The sequence below is a fragment of the Cydia splendana genome, chromosome 13, assembly GCF_910591565.1.
Source record: "Cydia splendana chromosome 13, ilCydSple1.2, whole genome shotgun sequence".
Taxonomy (NCBI): Eukaryota; Metazoa; Arthropoda; class Insecta; order Lepidoptera; family Tortricidae; genus Cydia; species Cydia splendana.
The window spans coordinates 12089104-12115532 of record NC_085972.1 but is presented as its reverse complement, the minus strand read 5'-3'; the positions used below and the strand labels follow the sequence as shown (position 1 = coordinate 12115532).

Sequence of the window (26429 nt, the reverse complement as noted above, 5' to 3'; positions counted from 1 at the left end):
GCTCGACAGGCGCCGGTGCGCGTGACGGACGTTACCCGCACGGGAGGCGCCGATGGCTGGCTCGTAATTGCACGCATCATCACGGTGACACTGCTGCCCTCGGCGGCGCCATCGTGGTGGCCACCACCGGCGCGTAGGTAACCAGCGACGTCATGACGGACGGCAACCAACGCGGCGATCGTCGCTGTACTCGTAGCGTTTCCACTGCTTCCACCTAACTTACCTTCCTTCCATTCGAGCAGTCGGGACGCAGAAGCGGTCCTCACCTTGGCGCCAGGACGGGATCGAGAGGTCCGCGATCCACCCGCGCCGCGACCGCAGCAATAGGTGCGGGCGTGTGCCTCTCGGAGTCCCGCGGACTGGAAGCGCCCGCAGCCACAGAAGCGGGCGTGTGACGTCTCTCGGAGTCCCGCGGACTGGAAGCGCCCGCAGCCACAGGAGCGGGCGTGTGACGTCTCTCGGAGTCCCGCGGACTGGAAGCGCCCGCAGCCACAGGAGCGGGCGTGTGACGTCCCGCGGACTGGAAGCGCCTTGAGACGTCTCTCGGAGTCCCGCGGACTGGAAGCGTCTACACCGCGACTGCAGCAACAGGAGCGGGCGCGGTGCTCTCGCGGGCTGGAAGCGTCTGCACCGACAGTAGTGGGCGTCCCGCGGACCCCGCACCGCGACACCTCGGGCTCCGGCCTGCAGCGTTGCGGCGTCTCGGGGTCACCTTGGACGACAGCAGAAGAAAGTCGACGGCGCGCGGGGGCCGGGGCCCGGGCGGGACAGGGGAGCCCCGGTCGCGTCGCAGCTAACGACACGAGGTACTCCCAGGTTAATACGACCTGCCCGAGAGCCGTCCTTTAGTGTCGAAGTAACTTCTGAACGCCAATAAAACTAGAATATCATTAAACTGGCTCACCGGATGGTTCGTGACAATCCAAACCTCCTTATCGGCGAAGCGCGGCACCCGGCAGCGGCGCGCGCAGGCTGCCCGCCTCCGCGCCGCCCGGGCGCCGCCCCCGCCGCCGCCGGCACGATGACCGCACGTTCCCTCTCCGATGCGGAGCGACTTGCGTTACCACTTGTTAACGAAAACTACTGACGCACTTCCTACTTCGATCTCGAAAATGCGAGTTAACGGTAACGATTTTAGCAGCATGGAATGTGAAAATTAATTTAGCAAGAAAAAAGTGGGTAGAATCGAAAAGCACCGTTCGATGACTTCGATCGCGAGACCGCCAAAAGACTAATATGTAGTAGCGATCTCTGCTATATCTCACTATTTAATCGACCGAGCTTTGGATCGGAAATGTTAAAACACCATATATACGCAAAAAAATATTTGCGGACCATCGGTCAGACGGTCGACGAAACAATAACATGGTGGCGGCGAGTCGCGGGAAGCGAGCAACGGATTGCAGTGAGGGGAAGCGGAACAACGTCACGGCGTGGGGCGGAGCGACTACATAGACGCTAGCGGCATCTATCGGTCACCGATCGCGTTACTCTCTCAATGAACATCTCTGACGTAGAGTACGGAACACATAATAGGATTCATTTTGTCTCACATTTTGCTTTAATGAGAGAATGAGACGCGCTGACATTGGACAGCTGGAATTATTACCCACCCTTAAGCACCATAAACTAAAAGCGATGTAATTTGAAAGTAAAGGTTTATAACGTTAAGGTCGCCACATACGAAATTTGAATTGTTTTACACAGCTACCTTGAAAGTCACAAACCATTACATTCCACGACTGTTTATCAAAATTTATGCTGAAATTGGGGGTAAGGTAATAGAACTTCAACACTAGAGCTACTCTACTCTGCCTGCAGGTCTCTGTATAAAACTCTGCTTCGATTACTCAAAAAATGTTGTTAACAAGTTATTTTTCACTAATACATCGATACATTGTTAATATTGCTAGGGTTACGTGCTGAATTTGCATCTGTACGCTCGTCTAAACGAGTTTTTAACCTGACCATGTTTAGATATAGTGTTGTGTCATTTTTGTTCACATCTCTAGAGTATATTAACCATAGGTGTATAGGATTTTTGTATGAATTTGACAGTTTTGAATGATCAATCTTTTTCTGTCTGTTTGGATGGTAGCTTGCAAAACGAAATCTACTCTCATAAACAGTTGCTAATAAGAAACAATAATTGCGTTGTTTCTCGTGTTAATGTACAACATTTCATTTTAAGTAGTAAAACATTTACCCATTGGCATAGATATCAATAATAATGAGGCATGATAGGGGCCAGTACAGCGGTGTGAAACCGCTACAACGGGATTGGTTGATGAGTTCGCATCACGCGCGCGATTGGTTGACGAGTTCGCATTACGCGCGCTATTGGTAGACTGCACGATTGGCTGGAATTTGTGAGTAACACAGCTGAACTAGTACCATTTTTAGTGCCCCATTAGCCCGTCCTTAAGGTGGGATCAGACGGTTCATTTTGTGTTCATTTTCGCGTTTCATTATTCATCTTTCACTCAAAGTGACACGTGTGAACACAAAATGAACCAAAAGTGAAAAATGAATTCATTAGTGAAATGATCCAACAGTGTTGGATATTTTCATTCGGCATCTTTCACTCGCACTCCGAATGAACAATAAATGAACAGTGTGAACACAGAGAGAATGTTCATTCCGATTTTTCATATTTTTCTCGTATTCTGTGGTTAGACTTCTTGGAAAAAGCAGGATATGGTATTTGTAGGTATTCTGTAAAAATATTCCAGAGTTCCAAAACAATCGCCAGTAGGAAAGTATCGCAGTAAAATTTGAAGATTTACTCGGCTAAGTACTTACATTACATATACTGCTGTGGTAGCACGGTCGCATTTTTATCGCCTGTTACCATGCCTGTCAAGTTCTAATAAGTGTGTAAATGCGAAAGTGACGGGCATAGTGACAGGCTGACAGGCAATAAAAATGGAACCATGCTGCCACCGCTGATGCAACTAATAGTAGAAGTTCTTCAAAATTACTTAAATTGATCCGCAAATGATTGCAATTGCGATATTCAATGGCTAGTTTCCCTAATGTATTCGAAGCTCGCACCCACCACCGTCGACGTTTTCTTTGCTTTTTAACATCTTTATTAAATTATCACAAATAAAAATGTATTCACGACCCACAACTTCATTCGACGCCATAGTGAAAGAAAATAAAAAGTTAATAATCTTAGCACCAGCACCGTGTGAACATGCAATGAAAGAAAAATGAACCATTCATTCGAGTGAACCGTCTGATCCCACCTTTAGATATTATACGTCAATGCATTTATCTAGTTTAGGCATAAACCTAGTTCTACAGGTTTTCTTTTGCCTGCCAGCCGATGAGTAAGAGTCAATTTACAACATTTGTAATAAAATCTGTCGTGACAATAACAAGTTACTGTAAATGTAAAAATGACTTGACATTTGTACCTAGGTATACTTCTTTTACACAATTACTTTATTTTGATTTCGCTATGTCATTAATCACTCGTACCAACCAAAGCATTTACAAAACAAATGTATATATTTTTAACATTTTTTAAAATAATTATTTTTACATGATTATAAAAAGGAAACCCTTCGTAAACGTTACAGAGGACTTCATTAATGTGTTGATTTTACATATTTTCACTTTTGCGAAGAAACTAGTGGGACAAATCATGTTACATGTCTAGTTCAAGCTTGTATTTGACTCGACACAACCAAAATGGCTATGGTTTTATTAGTATTGTTCATTTTTGTTTACGTAGTCGCCGTCTGATATATCGGAGCAGCCAAGGTGCTCACAAATATCTGAGCACGCCTCTATTGTCAAAGCGTTAGTGCTTGTTCCGATATTGTGAATACCTTGGCCGCTTCATATAATCTGATGGCGACTGAAGTAGAAATAAAAACAATAAAATCGTGCCAGTCCTATGACATCAAACACTGACTTTTTCTCACTAGATTTTCGTGCAACATTTCACAAACTTGTGTCCATGTACTCGGTATAATTTTGTTAGACTGTTTGTTATAACGTTTTATTTTAATTTGTTTATATCATGATCCCTCAGCTAGTACTGACAACAACTGTGGATATTTGATCTCATATTATGTATTATTGAGAACTATGAACATAACTTGATTGTATATTGCAAGCGTAGTGTTTGAAAGTGTTATAGGCTTATAAGTTACAATTTCTCAAAGTTATTTTCTTTTATCATTTAAATTGAAAATTGTAAGGAGAATAAGTCGGACCAAGGTTGAGGATATTGGTCGCGGTGAACGAAGCCAGATCGATTTTCTAAATCAGAGCTTTAAGTAGCGGGACATACAGATGTAAGAGAATAGACTGACTTTAAACTCGTACTTTGATACAGGTATCTTGACAATTTCGTTGTATCTTCCTAGCGTGTAACACTGCGAAGTGCCTCTTCATCCTCTATAGATATGTAACTCTAAATCGTACCTTCCGTTGGTTCAGTTTATGGTTATTGACCCGAGCGTGTCCCGCGCGGCGTGTCTCGGTGTTTAGGCAGTCACTGTATCTGTATCGGGTACGTCGGGTACACGCGGTACGTGTATCATTCGGATAGAAGATGGACCACGCCAGGTAGATCTCTCGTTTGGCCAAAATGCGTTACCATCGAGACTGATATGATAATGTAGAGACGACTACACGTAAACATAGTGAGACCTGCTTTTCGATGTACGCAATTATTTTTGAACATTTTGTAAATTTCGACGGCGAATATATATTTTTTACGGCTCTCCTTTGGAATAAAGAGTATTTTAATCTTGTCATTGCTCAAATCAAATTTTTTATTAGGAGCCATAATGCCGAATTTGAAATTGTAAACGATGTGATGTAATATTCCAAGTTGCTGATGTACATATAGTAGGTACCTATTGATTATTCAGTTAATGAATGTGATAATGTAAGAATCGTTCTAATATGAATGTTGATAGCTTGACGAGGAGTGGCGGCGAGGAGCGCCCGGCTGTTAGTGGCGCGTCAAGGAGTTAGGTATTAAGAAGGTGCTGACTTGTTAGTTTGGTTCGTAGTGTAACGGCGTAGAGTAACAGACTTGTGACTGAGAGCAGGGTTTTAACTTCTTATCCTTATCCATGTTTATTGGATACGACTTGAGACCGACTGAATGGATATGATGTGACCAAACAACAATGAAACTGTAGAATGGAGCGCGTATTGAATCTTTAACTAATGTACGAATTTATTGTTTTCATCTCATTAGTCATTATAATTCTCATCACGTTAAGTTTTATAACAAGCTGCAGCAACTTATAGATTATCATATTATCTAGTGGATAAAGATGTGATTGTCGTATTTAACTACTGCTTTACAAAACATGAGACATGAACATGGAAGAAAACCGAGCCAGTATTTAAAATCCGGAATTTCTGTGTAAAATTTTCCCAATAAGTGCAATATCTAGCCGTAATGTTGAAAATATTCTAGCAATCATATATTATAAAATTTCAGTATGTAGTGATTGAATATTTTAAAGGTATATAAATCTTGATTTTATACATTCGTCTTGAAACATTCAATGTAATACATATGTCTATTGAGTTGCAGTTTGTTGATCGCTAACGTTTCGGCGTGATAGTACCCGCTTCGTGGTCATATTTACATTGCTTCCTGTCAGCTTCCGTGATGCTTCTAGACTCCCTCACTAATTCCAAAATAATCTTAAATGCTTTACATACAATACTTAGACTTATGTCACAGGTCCAGGTTGTAATTTAGGATATGTGTAAGCCTCTCCCAGTGTCGTTACCTAAGTTAAGGTTTAGTAACCCGAAGAATATTAGCCGTTCAAGTGTGCTATACAAATAGTCCCTTACAGACAAGTTGTACCATGAATAGGAGTGGAAGGGCTTTTCGGACTAAGCCTGCTTACAGAATCAGTCACACCCGTCCTGAGTCCCGTTTTATAATGCTAGCAATTACAATTATTACAAATTTATAACTGCAATACACTGCCACGCTTGATGCGCGACGAGATACCTTTCTACAAAAGGATTGTGCTTTTGACTTGTAAAATTGTAACTTCTAGCTTTTAAAATGGGGTGCAGGGCTCGCCTAATTGCTGTAAGTTCCCTTCGTCCCCGAAGTGAAATGTTTTTAAAAGTACATAAAGATATTTTTGTATGTTTTGGGTAGGACTTGCGAGAAGGAGAGTACCATAAAAGTAACTTGGCTAGGTCTTTAGATTTGATAGTTATTTTATAGATGGTTAATATTATTTTAAAGTTTGCTTTTAGATGAAGGATAGGTTTATAATTTTTATGACTATGATATTAAATACTAACATTTAAATAAACTAAACCAAAAGTGCCCATTGAGATAAGTTTACAATTCAAACAAGCCTTTTGTTTAGCATTTTGTTAAAAATAATGTTTAGGCGACAAAATTAGGGTATAAGAAAATTATCGGAGGATTGTTGAGTTTAGTTATCTAAAATTGTTGAGGTTTATTGATAAAAAAAATTGATTTAGTTTTTTTACATGCAGTGCTCAACAAAAGGCTTGATCTTTTAGAGGCATTAATTAACATCATTAATAATAGTGTCTACATTAAGTAATCATAAGAATGGTTTTATTATAGTTTTGTTTCAGAGAAGAAATTCTAATTACTATTTTTGTTTCCAATATTTTATCACTTTACCTGTTTTCACTGTAATGTATCTTGCTGTATTGCAGACATATCCAATATACAGACTGATTTAACTGCATTTTATTATTTTCTTTATAGTACCTGTATATGTTATTATCACCCATTTAATCAAAAGTCGTGATTATGTATTAAGAAACCGTGATTATCTAGCATAAAACTGGCGTGATGCGTGTCAGCATTATGGGTTCTATCCTCCATGCAGAGGTGGTAAAAAAAAGGACTTATCAGTAGAGTCTGGGATACGAATGATATGATAGCAAATAATATATGACGATTTCAAAAAATCAGCCTAATTAGAATCGGTTGGCGCTTGGAGGGTTCTGTACAATATTTTTTATAGAGACCACCCTTAATTAAATTTTACTCTAATCTTTGTTGTTATAGGGGTGATACACACTAAACATATAAATTGCCTACCTATACAAGATAGAGCCCGCTAACAGACAGGACAAGTTTAATTGGTGCGAAAAAACATTGTACAACATAATTGCAAATAAATAACTTGAAATCTTATAGAATTCACTGCGCACTTTCCCATATTATGTTGTAAAATGTGTCAAAATCAAATTCATAACCAGGAAAAAAATTTACACAACAAATAAAGGTAATTTGTATATGATGGTTGCTTTGAGAGTAATAAAAAGCACAAAAATATAATGATACAAATTTTTATGATCTCAATACTGTAAACTGCGTTTGGTCTGTATGTCATCTAACAATATTCTAAGTTCTTCATCCTCTATCCGTCCTTCTAGTGATGGTATTAGTGCTTTTGCTTCTTCAGGGGTCTCCGGGCACAAGTTTGCTAAACTTGCTATTTCAAATTTGTGCAACTTTTTTACTTGTAGAAGGCTAAAACAAAAATACAGAACTTGATAAGTGTAATACTAGAAGTGCTTTTATTGTTTGAAAATTTTGTGTTTATGCAGTTCAACCAACACTAAAATTCTGTGTCTGAGAGTACATAGACTTTTAGTCACCAGATGGCACTAAAATAATTTTGTTGTAGGTTTATAACTGAGAATTTTTGTATAACTCTAAATGTAATTATAACAATATTTCAATCCAAAAGTTAAAATATCTATATAGCAAAATTAGCACATACTTCCTGACTGCTGTAATAGTTTCTTTGTTCTTGAACTTCTTAAACATGTTAGTGTATGTTAGCGTCTTCATAAATACTTCTGAGAATTCTTGTTCCTCCTCGGCCGACTCATTCTGGGCCTTTCTGTGCTCCAGTAACATATCTACTTCAGATATTAGCAACGTCTCTGCGTTTTCAAACTCTGTAATCAAGTATTTTTTATTGTTCACTGTTCAGGTAAATGGAATTCATGGAAATTTTCCGGCTATCAACAATCATAGAAAAATAATATATGAGTGTGACAAAGATCTAGTGCTAAAAGCAAAGACACTACTTTTACTATTAACTTACTCAAATAAAGGACTAATCAGAAATGAGAAAACATTTTTAGAATTTGTTAATAAAGCGAGTTATAAATTATAATATCAGTTACCTTTCGGAAACCGTAAATCGGCGGCGTCTTCCTCAATAACATCTTGTATTGGTCCAGACATTGTAGATTGATTTGACTTACTTAAGAACGATTAGGATTTCATTAATTGTATTTAAGAAATTGTTTGATATTTATCAACTAAAGTAAATATTATTTGCGTGAATTCACTGAGTAAACCAAAACGCTGACCGAGCGAGTGACCGCCGCTAGGCTTGTGTCGGTCCTGAACTAAGAACTATTAAGAATGAAATCCCATCAAGGACCGAAAGGAACTAAATCTTTTTGCACGCTCTTAATCGGTCTTTAGGTCCTTTAGTTCAGTAGGATTCGAGAGCGCTTGACTGAGTGAAACGTAAAATGGACGGAACGAAACGGTTATCAATGTCGCTGGCACGAGTGTGAACGAGATGAAAGAACGACGTGACACTCCTAAGCCCGTAAAATATGAAGGAAAATCAAATATATTTCGACATATTTGATATTTTTTAATTATGTTAAGGTGTTTTAATGTTTAATACCGACACATCGTATCGTACAAGTTGAATTGTATTCAGTTACCAAAGATTGGAAAGAAACCAATGAAAAATCGACTCCTATTCATTCCCGGCTCTCAACGACCGAACTGAACTAAAGGAACTAAAAGACCGAACTAGTTCGTTTGACCGATTGACCGAGAGCGGAGCGCTCTCTGTAGTGACCGAGCAGGCACAAGCCTAACCGCCGCGTCCGCTGACACTGACAGCAAGACATAGACCATAGACAACAAACGAATGACAGTTACAGTTAAACGGCTTTAACACACTACCGCACCGCATCGCGACCTTGGTATACCGCACCCATATAGCCGGCTTAGACTCTCGTCTCGCGGCTCGGCTCGCGGCGCGTCTCGTGGCTCGCCGCGAGTGGCCTTGAGCGCATGAGCCCGTCGAGCTAATGATTACACTCTCGCCTCGTGGCTCGTCTCAAGGCTCGTCTCATGGTTCGTAAGCTCGTCGAGCTAATATATTTTAAACACTAACGGCACGGCATAAGGTTTATAATCGAATGACAAGCCGAACGCGAGTGTGAACGCAAGCGCGCGTCCCGCGCGAGCCCCTTTGGCTCGTGCCCAAAAAACCGCTCCTCCACGCGAGCCAGGCGAGTGCGAGCCGAGCCACGAGACGAGCCGCAAGCCCACCGCTTAAGCTACTGTTACACATGCTGATTACTAGCACGAAAGCATGCCACTATTGAGCAATTGCTACTTAGTAGTATGTGTGTCGAAACATTGCTAACAATGAGCAAGCTCATTTTGAGTTTGCTCAAAAATCAACGGTCTTGCGATTTTTGGTCATGCTACCTGCAGCGCGGGTGGAGGGGGGCGTGCTTTTAGCGCGTGTGAACGGGTTTGCTTATTGAGCATGCTAGTATCTTGTTTCTGTATAGCGCTTTCAACTTGAGAGAGTAAGGCCCCATTCGCACGACAGTTTAAAAAGCGTTGCGTTAAAACCCGACGTTGGCGCTTTTTTACCGTTTCCAATATTTGTGTTCATATGAACGCTTAAAAATCACTTGTGAGTCGTACTGCCACGTACGCATCTCAGAAAAGCCATACTTTTTTGCTATTACTACTAATATAGCTTGAATATTTCAGGAATTTGTAAGCATAAGTTGACATTTTTAAGGTGAAACTAATAATAATCTTGACGATTGACACCAAAAATTGACACTTGACAGCCAACTGACAGCAGCGCCGGCGCTTTTTCAACGCTTGTGAGAACAGATACACGGATTTCCGTATGGTCTATTCAGTTTGACGCCAACGCTCAACGCCGAAAATCGAACAGTGCTCGATAAAAAAGCGCCGCGCTTAAAAACCGCCTTCGTGTGAATACATACATGGTTATCCATTTGTGTCATTCAAACGCTTTTTTAACGCGCGTTGAAAAAGCTGCCGTGCGAACGGGGCCTAAAATGTCAAATTGATGCGGTAGCATCCGCAAATAGTTTTTATAACCCGCAGCATCTTCTACTCGCATTTCTGTAAGCAAATGAGCACTTGCTCCAAAGTCCTGTCTTCTAGATATTCAATCACGGACCCAAATATTTCTCTTTCTTTTCTTTTTTTGCCGAGCTGATATAAGCTTCTGGATGCATTGCATTGCTAGCAAAAGGATGATTTTATTCAGTTCCATACGGATAGCTGTTTGATTGTCCATGGCTTTGTTTGAACTGACAGGGAGCGAGAGAGCACGCTATAAAATAGCATGTGTATTGGAGTGTTTGCTTCATAGACTTATAATATATAGAGACGGTGTCTCAGCGAGCTGTCACTGTTGCCACTTTTGTTTAGTGTACGATTAACAATGAGGCCCACCTTGCTGTAGCCATGTCGATAAAGTCATATCGATAAACTATCGACATTTCTTGCAATTTTAATTTTACTTCGAAGGCTTAACGATACCTAAAATGACCAAAAACGCTTTTATTCTTTATTGTGGTTATCAGATCACAATTTTATAGTCACGCCCCAGCAGGGAACCAAGGGAAAGTTCAGATATTTAATTAAAATACATAAATCTCCTAAAATAGGTGTTCCGCAATAATTGAATTATATTATTATATTATAATATATTCATTATCCATTAGCATTTCAATTATGTTTATGTTTAACGAAGATATTGAAGCTTCAATTAATCGCTATTTCGTTCCGCTGTGTAGCGTTTATCGATATATAACATGATTAAAATCGACTTTTCACATCCCTAAAAGAGCACACATATACGCTTTTACGCACACATACACAGCCTGGGCGCATCAAGAAAGGCAACACTTGATTTGAAGTCCACCTTGTCAACAGTATGGTTGTCCTTTTTTGACAAACGGCATTTTTAAAAGAGCGAGGAGAGAGAAATGATACTAGTTGCTGCGCCGTGAAAGAGAACAGAAAACGTTGGGCCCTTGGTTTGCTTTGAGCATGCTTATTCAGGAGCATACTTAAAACTAGCAAGCCTATTGCTAGCAAATGTAAACTGCTCATAAGCATGCTCGTATTGAGCATACTCAATAGCACGCTTTTTAGCATGCTATTTTAGAGCATGTGTAACAGTACCTTTACACTCGCGTCTCGTGGCGCGGCTCGCGGCTCGTCTCGTGGCTCGCGCGAGAGTCTAAACTGGCTAATAAGTGAGGACGAGAACGAGATATCTCTTTCTCGCTCTCACTTATGGGGGCAGCGCACCGTGACCTTGGTGCAGTGCGGTAGTGTGTTATGGCTTTTAAAAGTTAAGGTCGCGCCGTGCATTACTTTGGCTGTACATTATTGCTTTTAGAAAAAAAAAACGTGCTGTCACTGTCAACAAGGTTTATTTAGGTTATGTTTATGTTTTTCTATTTCAACATTTTAAAAGCAGTGTTTCAAAATTTTGGGTGTTCTTCGTTACTTACGTGTATTTCTGTTTAGTTACATGGCATTTAAAAATGCTCAATTCCCCTACTAAAAGTATGTATCTACCAACTGTAAATATTAAGTGAATGTCGGATTCCCTTTACTATTATTACATTTATGGCTTTTCATTTCAGGGTTGCCGACGCAAAGTGAAGATACGCATGGGATTTCTAAGACAGTATTTACTCACGTATCTCGTCTACATGGGCTCTTAAATGACTGGATCAGAGTGCGCGATAAAGGAACCAAGTTGTGTAAAGCAGTGATCGCACTTAAGTTACACGAGTGCACCAATGATTACTATCCTCATCAGTTACAACCGCTCACTAAAAGTCTGACGGAAGTTTTGGAAAGTCTAAACGATACAATCGAAGGTATACTTATATATATCGCCAATTAACCATTATCTCCTTCTCTCTCTTCTCTCTTTATATTTAAGAGCTGTGCTCTTGTCGGTGGAGCAATCTCCAACTCGTCCGGTCCTCTGCCAACTCCTTAACCTTCTGGTATGACACAACCTGAACCTTTTCTTTTATTTGGTTGAAATAATTTGTTCTCGGTCTTCCTCTTCCTCTCTTTCCCTCTATTTTTCCTTCTATGATGTTCTTTAGGAACATGTCGTGTCATAGCATATGTCCAACCATTAACCATATATTATAAATTGAACCGTAAACCGTAACAGACGCTTACAGTTTATGGTTCAATTTATAATGGTTAAATGCCAATAATGGTTAATTGCATTAATGTTTCGGCCAACACTGGCTATAACCAATGGTTTTAAGTCCTATTGTGACATTCATACATATATCTCCAGGGGTAGCAGTGATAAATAAGCAATTGCAAGCCTTGGCAAAGCTACAGCAGGTGGCACAATCTGTCATATTGACTTGGACCGCAAACGATATTTCAGAAAATGTGATTGAAGTATTTAACACCCTGCAGCAGGAGTACAGGCTTAAATCTGTTGTCACAGGTATGTTCCCTTGTGTTTGGTTTGGTTAAGATAACACACAGCATGTGGTCACAGAGTATGAAGAATTCGGCCTCCTAGCCTAGTCGGTAGTGACCCTGCCTACGAAGCAGGAGGTCCTGGGTTCGAATCCTGATAAGGGCACTTATTTGTGTGTTCATCACAAATATTTGTTCCTGAGTTATGGATGTTTTCTATGTATGTATTTATATATATGTGTATATTATATATATCGTCATCTAGTACCCACAACACAAGCCTTATTGAGCTTACTGTGGGACTAGGTCGATCAGTGTAAAATTGTCCTATATTATTTATTTATTTATTTATTTAATTGACTTGTCAATACCATTTTTCCGTCTTTTTGCTTTTACACTGCTCATGAAAATAGGTGGACAAGTGACATAGATAATCCTAGTTTCTACTTGTAATTAACAAATAATCAAATACACCTTATGTATTTATTTCCTTTCCAGAGAACATAGCACATTGCAGAGATGAAAAATTATTAGACATGTATGCCACAGCGTGGGAATTTGACACTTATTTTCGTGTGGAGTCTACCGCCTACTTATTTACTGAAGTTGGTTTAAATCCTATACAATAAAATTTGTAGAGTAGATCAGTTTATTATTCTTTTGGGACTATTATAAACATTAATGATATACCCCTATATAGTTGAAATTCATTGAGCTAAGCCGAATATGAAAAAAAATTACAAAACAGTTTCAAAACACTGAAGTGCATACTTGATGGAGTGCAGACCACTTCAATTAATTTGAACTCTAAATGGGTTGATCAACTTCTTTTTTTCATCTTATATGCCAGAAGGTAACACTAATATTTTGATAGAGGAAGTAAAATTAATATAAAAGTAAGATCAATTTAGATAGAGGAAGTAAAATTAACAATTTATCTATATGTATATAAGATTCCCAAAAATATTTAAGTAAGTACCTAATTAAATTATCACCTAAAAATAATTTACTACTAAAATTCTGAGGATTTGTAAAAGACAGGCGGTTTTGCATTGCATTTCATTTCATAAAAACATGTATATTGTACCCCTTTTTTTAATCATAGAGAGTGGCGCATGAGACCCATATGGTAACAAGCTACAAATACAAGTTGATTGACCCATTGAATCCTTAAAAACCCAAGACTTTCCTCTTCAAAACATTTTAGGGATTGCAAGTGTTTTTAAGTAGGATTTTAATATTGTATGGCGATCTTCTGCAGGGCTGTCTCCCGTACGTGGTCGGAGGCTAAACATCGCCACTAACAACTCTGTCGCCTGTCAAGGCTATCAGTGAGGCTACACTCCTATCTGTAAGTCCATTTTTCAAACATTTAAACAGCTATTATTGGGGTCCCTTTGTTTGACTTGAAAATTACGCGTTTCTGAAAAAACAAAAACAAATTATGCCTAACGAAAATGCGGAAAAACTATGGAAAACAATAGAGACCCGCTATTATAAGATCTACATATAAGAAAACATAAAGCTGCATTTACATGATTGTAGCAAACAATAATTTACACGACGCACTGCGGCAGAATGAGACTCATGTTTGCAGAACGCCGCAGCCGGAGCCATAGACGAACCTGCCAGACAATGTAAATCTAGGCCTAACAAGTTATCACAAAGTTTAAAACTGCGATAAAACTTTAATTATTCAATTTCGGTTGGCTTCTTAGTTTTTCAGTCGACCTACTTGTTGACCGTACATGCGGTAGGTACATGACAAGATCGAAAAGATCGACCGTCTTGTTGGCCTTAACACTTTCGGTGCCGAGCGCCCCGTCTCCAGTATAAAATTAACACTCGTGTCACGTGTTCTTGGCAGTGAATGTGTTAAACTAGTATTACCTATAGGCACAGACGACACAGACATCCCATTATGAAGCATTTACAAAGAGCCCGAGTTACCACACATAGGTGCAATTTTACTTGTAAAATGCTTCGATTTGAGCAGCACAACCGAGTTGTCGTATTTTACTTCATTCCATACTATAAGGGCCCTTATACTCCATGTGCATAATAAAGACCCTTCTCTTGCTATGGAAAGCTACATACTGTATTGAAGCCAAGCTGCATTTGTTTAATTGATTATTGTTATTATTTTGAAAACTGGCGGTCACATGCTGTAACTCCGCTTTGGCGCGAGTTCCGCACGAATAAAATATTAGATTTACATAAAATCTCAGCTCATTCGCGGCAGTGAACTGCCGCGTCAGATGTGCCAGTCAATGCACCCTACGCCTTGAAACATCCCTGAACCGCACACAATCTTATCGCACCTCTGCAGTATGTACAATTAACTTTATCGTGGTGTTTATGGCTCACATAAATTTCTTGCCACGACGGTTACTCAGGTCTGTAGAGTCGTTATGTTCGACCTTGACCTCACGATTTACATAAGTCGATTTGAGATCGGCCACCGGTCGAGCGGGCGTAGCCCTGGCAACGCTGCCCAAACATTGTTCAGTTATTTTACTTATTTTATTATTTGAATGTTTTGTAGGTACGTAAGTACGTAACGTACGTAAGTACGTAAGTACCTACTCGCAATAGATTTTTGAGGGCATTTCGCTTGACCGTGTTATTTATTAACTAAGTAGGTATGTTTAAAATATATTTTATTAAAGTATCCTGTAATCCATCCATTTGTTTTTCAACCAACTACAGCAGAAGTAGAGTATTTATTAAGCTTTATAATGATTTTAGTTTTACTTGACTATAATTTATAAAAATCTAAATTCTATCTCGAGGCAAGTGGCAAGTACGAGTAAGTATCGATGAGAATCAAGTAGTTTTCGTAACTAACTTAAAATACCTACCTAACTTCACTAACTTGATCCCATAAATTAAGGTTATAGATACTTCATTAGTTCATTACATTTAAATCGTAGCCAGTGGGTGGTATACCAACCATCACCATAAAACTTAATAGATGTCTAATAACACGCGGAAACATACGCGAGACACCTACGGATTATTTTCTTAAGGTTATTTGCGTAGCGTAACAAATATTACCACAAGACAGGCATAAATATAAACACGGAAGGGCTGACGGTTTAAAAGGATTCGGGGCGGAAATTGACCTGAATTTTGCGGGGAATTGGGAGGCCACGTATTCCGCGCGAGGCGAGCGTTTTAAATCGTCCAAACCAATGTAAGTAATTGTAACATCTAGATCCGATCCAACTACGAATAGAACACAACCTAAATAATGACAGGCGAACGTTGTATGCAAGCGGCAGTTAAGTTCTTTTTCTGCTTGTACCTACTACGATTTACAAGCCTTCACGAAACAGATCTTGTTATTTATTTGTTTTAATCATGTTGAATGTTTGTTTATCATCGTCATAGGACAATTTGAAAGCAGATTAGATCACACACAAATCTGATGACTGATGACATTTACAAAATACGATACTATAAAATATGTCAATATCAAGTTTAGTAATTTAGCGAGCCGAGTCTTATTATAGCAGTGATCGTACATTTTCCAGCATTTTTGGTGCAGCGGAGTGGTGTTAACGGAATTGGTATAAATAATTTCAACCCTAATGATTAATTAGCGTTAATTACGTTAATGTTAACCTTAATTTACCATTTCAGTTGAAATTATCTATAGGTACCAATCCGCTAACACCACTCTGCTGCACCAAAAATGCTGGAAAATGTACGATCACTGCTTATTAGCCTCCAACACGAGTTTTCGCCAGTCGCTTCAACTCTACGCCCTCCCCAGCTTCCCAACAGTAGTCCCTAAAAAATATTGTTTTTGGAAAGTAATTACATAGTTACCTGAAGTGCGCACTTTTTGTAGCTCTGCCCTATACTGGTTTACCCTAGGTAAGCTCTTGCTTCCCGTCGGCACGCGATGGTAATGGTAGTACCTTAAAGCGAACGTATATAGTTGCCGGCGGGTGTCATCATTTCACGCCCAATTAGCTGCCTGCTAACTGCTCACAAATTTACTATAAAGATACGCCCACATTAAGAGCGCTCTTACAAGAAAAGTCGAAATAATGCAAAATTGATGATACTAGTCGACGAAATTCAGGACTTTGCGCTCATTATTAGAAACAATGAGTACTTGTTCCAGTAAAAGCGTCTTCTTATCTTTATAAATATCGTTGTAAATATTAGAAAAAGGACTTATTAAATTAGTAATGATTTTTTACCTGATGGTCGTTTCCGAAAAACCCCGTGAAGCACTGAATGGCTAGCTCTTATTTGGAAATGTTGAGAATTTTACTCTGCTAAAACTGGCTATTTTGTGTTACTAATACCCTGTACTTTAGGCATATCAAACTATATTTTTCCTACATACCTTTGAGAAAGAGAAAATCAAAGTAAAACGAACTCGATTTTCTCTCCGAAACAAGTGTCAATTCCTACGAAAATCTACTTAATATCGAAGTCATTTTCATACTCAAGCAATCTGCAACGTTTGCTTATGCTGTTGGTATACATTAGTGTTTATGAAATTCTACTATAATTTTTTGGCAATTTTTTGAAAACTACTCTATATTACCGATGACGCGCGCTGCGCCAGCTCAGTGCCGCGGCAGAGCTTGTAGAGGCAGGACGTGTGTCGGTCGGCTCCGCACATTTTCAACGGCGACGACGAGGTTTTTTATCATTGTGTGCGGCGGGCGCCGTGTAAAACGCTATACTGTGTGCGTGTAAACCGCAACGAGAGACTTTGATCCTAGCACTGTTTTTATAGTATTATAATTTATAATGGTACAGTTTAATAAACTACCGGACAGGATTAAAAATATTTGAAACGACCTGACATTCTATATGTATTTATTTGACTCAAGATAGTACTCAGGGTCTGATGATGGAGCCGGAAGGTGGTCACCGGTACCAATCAACCATGCAACTAAACCACTTCGTGTTTAGGCTCGTTTTATTCATCTCAACAAGATCTTTGACACAAGATAGTACTCAGGGTCTGATGATGGAGCCGGAAGGTGGTCACCGGTACCAATCAACCATGCAACTAAACCACTTCGTGTTTGGGCTCGTTTGATTCGGCTCAACAAGATCTTTGACTTAAGATAGTACTCAGGGTCTGATGATGGAGCCGGAAGGTGGTCACCAGTACCAATCAACAATGCAACTAAACCACTTCGTGTTTAGGCTCGTTTTATTCGTCTCAACAAGATCTTTGACTTAAGATAGTACTCAGGGTCTGATGATGGAGCCGGAAGGTGGTCACCGGTACCAATCAACCATGCAACTAAACCACTTCGTGTTTGGGCTCGTTTGATTCGTCTCAACAAGATCTTTGGCACAAGATAATACTCTGGGTCTGATGATGGAGCCGGAAGGTGGTCACCGGTACCAATCAACCATGCAACTAAACCACTTCGTGTTTAGGCTCGTTTGATTCGTCTCAACAAGATCTTTGACACAAGATAGTACTCAGGGTCTGATGATGGAGCCGGCAGGTGGTCACCGGTACCAATCAACCATGCCACTAAACCACTTCGTGTTTAGGCTCGTTTTATTCGTTTCTATAAGATCTTTGACACAAGATAGTACTCAGGGTCTGATGTTGGAGCCGGAAGGTGGTCACCGGTACCAATCAACCATGCAACTAAACCACTTCGTGTTTAGGCTCGTTTGATTCGTCTCAACAAGACCTTGGACACAAGATAGTACTCAGGATCTGATGATGGAGCTGGAAGGTGGCCACGGGTACCAGTCTACCATGTAACTGAACCACTTCGTGTTTGGGCTCGTTTGATTTGTCGCAACAAGATCTTTGACACAAGGTAGTACTGAGGGTCTGATGATGGATCCGGAAGGTGGTGACCGGTACCAATCAACCATGCAACTAAACCACTTCGTGTTTGGCTTCGTTCGATTCGTCGCAACAAGATCTTTGACACAAGTTAGTACTCAGGGTCTGATGATGGAGCTGGACTGTGGCCACGGGTACCAGTCTACCATGTAACTGAACCACTTCGTGTTTGGGCTCGTTTGATTTGTCGCAACAAGATCTTTGACACAAGGTAGTACTGAGGGTATGATGATGGATCCGGAAGGTGGTCACCGGTACCAATCAACCATGCAACTACACCACTTCGTGTTTGGCTTCGTTCGATTCGTCGCAACAAGATCTTTGACACAAGTTAGTACTCAGGGTCTGATGATGGAGCTGGACTGTGGCCACGGGTACCAGTCTACCATGTAACTGAACCACTTCGTGTTTAGGCTCGTTTTATTCGTTTCTATAAGATTTTTGACACAAGATAGTACTCAGGGTCTGATGATGGAGCCGGAAGGTGGTCACCGGTACCAATCAACCATGCAACTAATACTAAAGTGGTTTAGTGGCATGGTTGATTGGTACCGGTGACCACCTGCCGGCTCCATCATCAGACCCTGAGTACTATCTTGTGTCAAAGATCTTATAGAAACGAATAAAACGAGCCTAAACACGAAGTGGTTTAGTGGCATGGTTGATTGGTACCGGTGACCACCTGCCGGCTCCATCATCAAACCCTGAGTACTATCTTGTGTCAAAGATCTTGTTGAGACGAATCAAACGAGCCTAAACACGAAGTGGTTTAGTTGCATGGTTGATTGGTACCGGTGACCACCTTCCGGCTCCATCATCAGACCCTGAGTATTATCTTGTGCCAAAGATCTTGTTGAGACGAATCAAACGAGCCCAAACACGAAGTTGTTTAGTTACATGATAGACTGGTACCCGTGGCCACCTTCCAGCTCCATCATCAGACCCTGTGTATCTTCAGTGTCAAATATCTTGTTGAGACGAATCAAACGAGCCTAATCATGTTACTACATGGTTGATTGGTATCCGTGACCACCTTAATCATCATCAGATCCTCAGTACCAGTTCGTTTTTAAACCCTCGTTGATACAAACTTTACAACCTATAGGTACCAAATGCAATGACGAAACATGTAAATAAGCGAGTAGGTACCTATAATTTCTTTCGAGTAATATACCTTCATAAGTACGAGTATGGGGCTATTCATAAATTACGTCGTTTCAAATGGGAGGAGTGGGGGGGGGGTCTGGACATCGGATGATGGTAACATGACGTAGGAGGAAACAGATTCATCCGAAGCTTGATTTTTGGATGATTTGAGGGGTGGGGGGGGTCAAAAATCGTCAAAAATAGATGACGTAATTTATGAACAGCCCCTATGTATATTTGCACTGCATTTAGTATTTTCGTACTTACCAAATAACAGTTTTAGAACTTTAAAAGTTAAGTACAGTTAGTGTTGTTATGGTTGATTTCAATATGCTTCGCGAAGGATCAAGAATGTTTAATCCATCATTGTAGTGCGAGTGTGGTAGAAGGGATCGGCATACTGAGCTCGCACGGCCTGCCGCAGCGCGTAAAATACCTAAACTCGCTCAACGCCGAAATGTAATAGCGCTCTTAATACACCGTCCGAAATAAGATTTTGGCAAAATATGCAAACATGGGTGTGTTCGAAATACGTGAATTGTAAATAGTTGCGTAAATATGTTTTTGCGATGAGTTATGTAACTGTTGGAATAATCGAGATCCTTATAGTACATATTAATAATCACGTTTCTTTTGCTATTTTTAACGATCACTCGAGTGTGTAAGTGTAACTAAACTAAGCTATGAAAATAAGCAGTCCTGATTAATGAATGTCATAATTCATGTATTATAAATACCCACCATTTTATATGTATAAGCTGTTTAGAAATATCTCCCGTACTTTTAGTTTTCTCGGGTCATATAATAATCATTTGACCGTTTTCCTCATTTTGACATTTGTGTGTGTTAGAAAACGATAAAATTTTACCGAGATTAGCTAAGTTTAATAAATAAAAAGGTAAGGAACGACATTCGCTAAGCCGTTAATGTCAATATTCTCCATCCGTGTTCCGTGCGGACCGTGCGCATCTTGTTTAGAATTAGTTTTTTTAACCTCGCCGCGCACGTTGTTTACTTGGTTAATCCGCAGACGCCTGGTTCATATTCTGGCCACCATTATTGCCACATATTCAGCTCAAGATGAACCGGTATATGTCTAACCGCGAGGTCCGTAACACGAACGCATTATCGAAGACAACAACTTATGCTGGAATGTCAGAGGCGTATACGGGCTTGCTGGTAAGCGATATTAATCTAGTTGGTAGCTGATAGCAGTTTCCTTGGTTAAGTCAACATCGTATAATATGATAGAACTGCGAGGAAACGCAACATTATCTTAGAATTTTTACTTACCATCTCTAAACATAAGTACTTAGATTTTTCTTAAATATATTTAACGTAACATTGATTTTGTAGAAGTGAGGGTTTGGTAGCGGCGCAAATTACATATCTAATTTAAAGTGGATTGAAGCCTATGAAATTTTAATAAGTACCTATTGATTGTGTTTTGCTGTATCTAATGTGGGTCTAGACTGTTTTATACGCCGCGTTACGACAACTTAAGTGTAATACCTAGAAAGTTCTTACTGTAGGTAATTCTTTATGTACCTACCTATTCAATATGCTATAATTGCACTGTTTTTATTCTCTATATTGTTAACAATTGGAAATGATTGCTGAGCCTTCAAATTAGACAGTTAACCGTTTTTTATATGAACTGAATTGAAAACCAAACATTCAACCCACTGTCTTATAGTACCAAAATGCATACTCACTGTTTTTGATTCACGAAAACTCCACACCTTTCTCTGTGCGTCTTCCAAACTCTATTATATTTTCAGCAGCGCTCGTTTTACATCACTCGTAGCTCAGTTACGAGACAGATCACACTCGTTGGCATTCTAACGACAATCGCGATCTTTCTAACTTTTTAGCAGAGATGTAGCCGATTCGCGTCCTGGCCGACTCGTGCGGTAATTTTTACCTTAGATGTAAACGTTTCCATTATTATATTGTTTGTTTTCTTTATATAAGTGTTATTATAACACGTTATTCATATATGTAGTTTAGATATCGTTGTTTTTGTGGTACACTCAAATTTACGCTCAAAGTCAGTATAGTAAGATCGAAAAAGATGGCGCGCATGATGAGAAGCAATCTGGTGATCGCTATGGGCGAGGAGGACGCTCCAAAAGATGAAGGTGAGTCACTTAACATCTTTATTATATAAACACTTAGTACGTTATTGCTAATTTGCACATTGACGTCACTACTCGATAAAGGAGTTTCGCACACGAAGCAGAAATAGATGCTACGGCCTACGGCGTAGCGCTACAAGGGGACCCATTTGACTCGACACACGTGACGTGGCTACAACTAAGATCAGTTAATTTTAAACTGAAACGAGACGTAATCGCATGCACTCGTTTTATTATATGACCACCTGACGCCGTAAGTTAACGTTTAAGAATGTGACGTTGCGTTCTTGGTCGTAGGCAGAACGTAATATCGCGTCAGAAGCGTCCGGCCAAAAAATAAAACTAAGCGCACGCTAACTACGTTAAATGATGAGTTTTTGGCAAATATTTCATTTTTGGTACAAGCTTTTATCGCTGACTGTACTTTTCTTTCCACAGGCAACTAATACTCATCGAGACAATTCTAAAAACCCCAAACACAATTAGGTTTCGTTGTTTTATCACAGAGTTCCTATGGTCACCCCCGGTCTCCATCATCAGATCAGCTCCATGACACCATAATATTGCATTGTCACCCGACTTACGTATGTATGCAAAATTTCAGCTCAATCGGAAACCGGGAAGTGGATCAAATTTAACTTGCAAGATTTGATTACAGACAACGGTCAGGTGAAAGTAAATAAAAGCTTGTAAAAACGTATTAGTTTACATCAATGTACATACTTAAGATCCCTTTAGCGTTTTAATTTTTTTATGAGAAAGATGCGAATCGCTGGTGGCGTAGCGGTAAGAGCGTGCGACTTTCAATCCGGAGGTCGCGGGTTCGAACCCCAGCTCGTACCAATGAGTTTTTCGGAACGTTATGTACTAAATATCATTTGATATTTACTAGCCGCTTTTCGGTGAATGAAACATCGTGAGGAAACCGGACTAATCTCAATAAGGTCTAGTTTACCCCCTGGGTTTTAAGGTCAGATGGTAGTCGCTTTCGTAAAAACTAGTGCCTACGCCAATTCTCGGGATTAGTTGCCAAGCGGACCCCAGGCTCCCACGAGCCGTGGCAAAAGCCGGTACAACGCGAGATGATGATTTTTAATGAGGAAGACACACTGAGAGAAAAATCATCACCAGGAATTAAAAAACAGTTCTGTACTGGGGGAAAAAATGAAGTTTAGTAATAATTATGGACGTTTCACTATTTCTGTAAAGTTTATTTATTTCTACAAACAGCTCAGTAATCCTAAATCTAATTTCAACAAACAGATAATAGAAATTGCAAGAACTAATAGAAATTGTAAAAGTCAATTTGTTCCTATTAGTTGACTCTCCTTGTCCCCGGATTAAGTTTATTTTTGTAATTCTAAGTGTGTTTTTGTTATCCTTTTCTCTCAGTGCAGCTACGTCAAATGTCAATCTGTCACTGAGCATAATTGTTTGTTAGGATTTTGTTATTAAACAAAAACAAAACACGTCTCCTGCTAATCTACTTCATTGTGCCGTTGTCTTCAATTAATATCGCTTCGCAATAGACGCAAAATAATATCAAAATATGCTGAAATTCCTAACAAAATGAAGCCATTGACATGGAACTTATTAGGAGCATTCATCAAGTCGTGTCGAGGATTGGGTCGAGGCCCCATCGGAAGTAGGTCACAGTTCCTTCGTAGCTCATTTCCTTTAAATGGTTTTACAACACTAATCGCTGTTCTATACACTTATGCAACATAGGCGTATCGTTAAACCTTTCGTATTAAAGGTGTAAAATTGTGGCTGTTCAAAACATGAATAAGCCTTGACATGCTTAAGTTGTAGGATGTAGGGGCATCCCTAAGTAAGTACATACTAATCAGTGCTGAAACATACCAAAGGATTAAAAGGATTAACAGGAGGTCTGTAGCCTGTCAACCTCACTGTCCAAGGCCCTAGATCACGCGGCCGCGGTAGGCCTAAGTAGCGCTGGCTGGACGTCGTGACAGCGGACATGGATGAGAACAATCTCAGACCTGAGGATGCCGAAGACCGGGCAATGTGGAGAAGATTGAGCAGGAAAGCGGACCCTGGCGCTAGGCCGGGAAAACGCTAGGTTGAAGAAGAGGAGGTCTGTAGCCATGCTGAAGATAATTTTAAATTATCTATAAAATAAAAACTAAAAACTTTATTACCTTGTCAAGCTGTTACCACCAACGGCATCGATTCATACCTTAATTATAAAACACCTAAAGAGGTTTAAGTGTAATTTAAACAGTTAAAATAAACTTGTTTCTACGGATGTATAGCGTGAGACCTACAACTATAAATGTGACGTTATCTATGAAAAGGGACCTTATTGTCGATGGCGCTTACGCCATTAATAACCATGCTCCGTTATGAATAAAATGCCGCGCACCGCTGTGCGGCGTAAGCGCCATCGACAATAAGGTCCCTTTTCATAGATAATGCCCCAAATAACTTAATGTCTGGCTCAAACATTGTTTTACTTTCTCTGTAGGTCTATTACTTTTTATAAAAACAAAGTTAATAAAATTAGTGGCCATTAATCAATCTTAATTTCTTATCTCGACTCATTTATCGAGTTACCTACAAACATTACCTTATAAAGTTACGAGGTTCTAAAGCCCAATGAAATACCTAACCTTATTACGATACTTAACTATTTACATTAGGTATACTTAATACCTAATAACGTACGTTGTCGTCAAACAACCAATCACACCGCAAATTGACGCAACATAAACGCATTAACATTGTGCATTGTGGTACAAAATGTATGACTTGCGGTGCAAATGGTTTGTCATTGTAATCAAGCCCTACGTCTTCCCTACGTCATATCATTTGCCATTGATACCTATACTTCTCTTTCACGTCTTAGCGTTTTCCCGGTTGCATCCTAAAGAAGCCCGGGGTTATCTTTGGCAACCTAATCCCAAAAATTGACGTAGGCATTTGTTTGTATGTGAGGGACTACCATCAGATTTTCTAACTCATATGGGATACCTACTGTTCTCATCTGTGGGCAGGGCACAATAGGGCCAGCACCAGCTTCTCTCTCTCTAGACTGCATGACCAAATCCAATGGAGAGCTACTCGAATTGTCGGCTGAAAGCATATACCTACCTATTTCAGATTAGCTCGACTCCTTGGCGCTGCGTTAGAGATGTAGCCTCCCTCTGCATTTTCTATCGCATGCATAACGGGGAGTGCTCAAAGGAATTGTTCGAATTAATCGCTGTCGCTTCTTTCCGCCATTGCTCTAAGCGACAACATTTCCATCTTCACCACTTAGATCGGTGACAGTCCTCAACTGTGCATTTCTCCAGAAATTTTCTTCCTCGCACAGCTAAACTGGTATGAACTGTCGCCTGTGGTATTTCCGGACCGCGCTGATGACAGATAATATCCATAACCGTTTTATAAATAACAAGGAATAACTATCTGAATATGCCTCCAGATCAAGTGAGGAATATCGAGACCAAGGTGCAAAAGGTAGGGGACGACATCATCAAACTAAGTTGGACTTGGGCATGACATCTTCCCTGGCAGAGAGAGGTGGTGCCAGGTGGACCAAAATATTAACGATGGGTGAATGACATTTGGAAGATTGCGAGTCACTTCTAGATGAGATTAATAAACTCAGGACACGAGGCGGTCTCGTAGAAAGGCTTATTCTCAGCAGTGGGAGATAAAAGGGTGAAAAATGATGATGATACTTGTCGAACAAATAAAATTAATACTGCCTATGTGAAACTAAGTAGGTAAGTCCCTGTTTGTTGCTCTCATAATGATTAAATTTCATTCCGAAACGTTCTACAGGGATTATGCAGTAAAGATAGCAAACGGTGTCATTTATAATATTTGCCCAGGGATTGAATACAAACAGCGAATGACGTGAAACAATTCCGCTAAGTCCCCTTTGTTTTCGTCTCGGCTCTGACAAATGATAAAACGTTGAATAAATACTAGAGTCATTGCATTGTTTTACCAAGTCTTAGCAATTAGAACACGTGGTACCTATACATTATACCTACTTAAATACTTACATTATAAAGTGCCTCGTTCTTTTAAAAGAATTAGATAGATGGATAAATAGGATAATGTTTATTGGTACACCCCAGTAAAAGATACAGCTTAAAGAAAAACAATTGGTTAAAGTTCGATGCAGACAACCATCAGATCGTTAAAGAGCGATCTAATTTTATTTAATTAGGTATACTCATTAATTAAAAATATTTAAAATGGGTTACTATTATAATTGCTAAATTTGTAACTGAAGCGTGGACCTATCGATCTGAGAATCCTGATAAACCGTTAAACATTATTTATACAGTAATCTTCATAGGAAAATAATATGTAATTAGAAGTTAGGGCATATGTACATATGTGCAACTTACATTAATTTCATAGCATGTACCTATGGTATATAGAATTGCAGGTACCGAGAATAATGTAACAATATAAGTTACTGCTAAAAGTTATAAAATCATTTTATAGCCCTAAAACAATTGCGTGTCTCTAACGTATCAGTAAGGTGTCTAGCCAATTAAACCTGCCTCGCAATCGATATAGTCCATTTTGTGGCTTCATTAAGACAATTTAATGGTTTACTGGCGATATCAGTGACGACACCAACATCATCGATTGTCATTTCTATTTTATACACTGTGGAAATGTAGGTATTAATAAGGTATAAATAGTTAAAGCCAGAGTTAAGTAATTCAGATATTTTAAATTGCTA

The 26429-nt window shown here is 39.7% G+C and overlaps 3 protein-coding genes across 4 annotated transcripts in view; 2 read left to right on the top strand and 1 right to left on the bottom strand.

The window, feature by feature from the left end:
• Positions 1-7325: 7325 nt before the first annotated feature.
• On the bottom strand, positions 7326-8342 carry LOC134796077 (DNA-directed RNA polymerase II subunit Rpb4). Its single transcript, XM_063768010.1, has 3 exons — positions 8191-8342; positions 7779-7959; positions 7326-7525 (listed from the first exon to the last, which is right to left on the bottom strand). The coding sequence occupies exons 1-3, from the start codon at positions 8249-8251 to the stop codon at positions 7351-7353; spliced, it is 417 nt and encodes a 138-aa protein (XP_063624080.1). The 5' UTR covers positions 8252-8342; the 3' UTR covers positions 7326-7350.
• Positions 8343-11537: 3195 nt separating this feature from the next.
• Positions 11538-13209, top strand: LOC134796575 (uncharacterized). Its single transcript, XM_063768752.1, has 4 exons — positions 11538-11671; positions 11752-11991; positions 12432-12590; positions 13064-13209. The coding sequence occupies exons 1-4, from the start codon at positions 11650-11652 to the stop codon at positions 13192-13194; spliced, it is 552 nt and encodes a 183-aa protein (XP_063624822.1). The 5' UTR covers positions 11538-11649; the 3' UTR covers positions 13195-13209.
• An 8142-nt stretch (positions 13210-21351) lies between these two features.
• Positions 21352-26429, top strand: part of LOC134796095 (uncharacterized) — a 98419-nt gene continuing 93341 nt past the window's right edge. The window contains exon 1 of one of the 2 annotated variants that reach the window (XM_063768046.1): positions 21352-21700. In XM_063768046.1, the coding sequence (XP_063624116.1) occupies positions 21695-21700 (6 nt within the window). In that variant the 5' untranslated portion in view covers positions 21352-21694. The remainder of the gene's footprint in view (positions 21701-26429) is intronic. The other variant, XM_063768048.1, reaches the window with a different exon arrangement.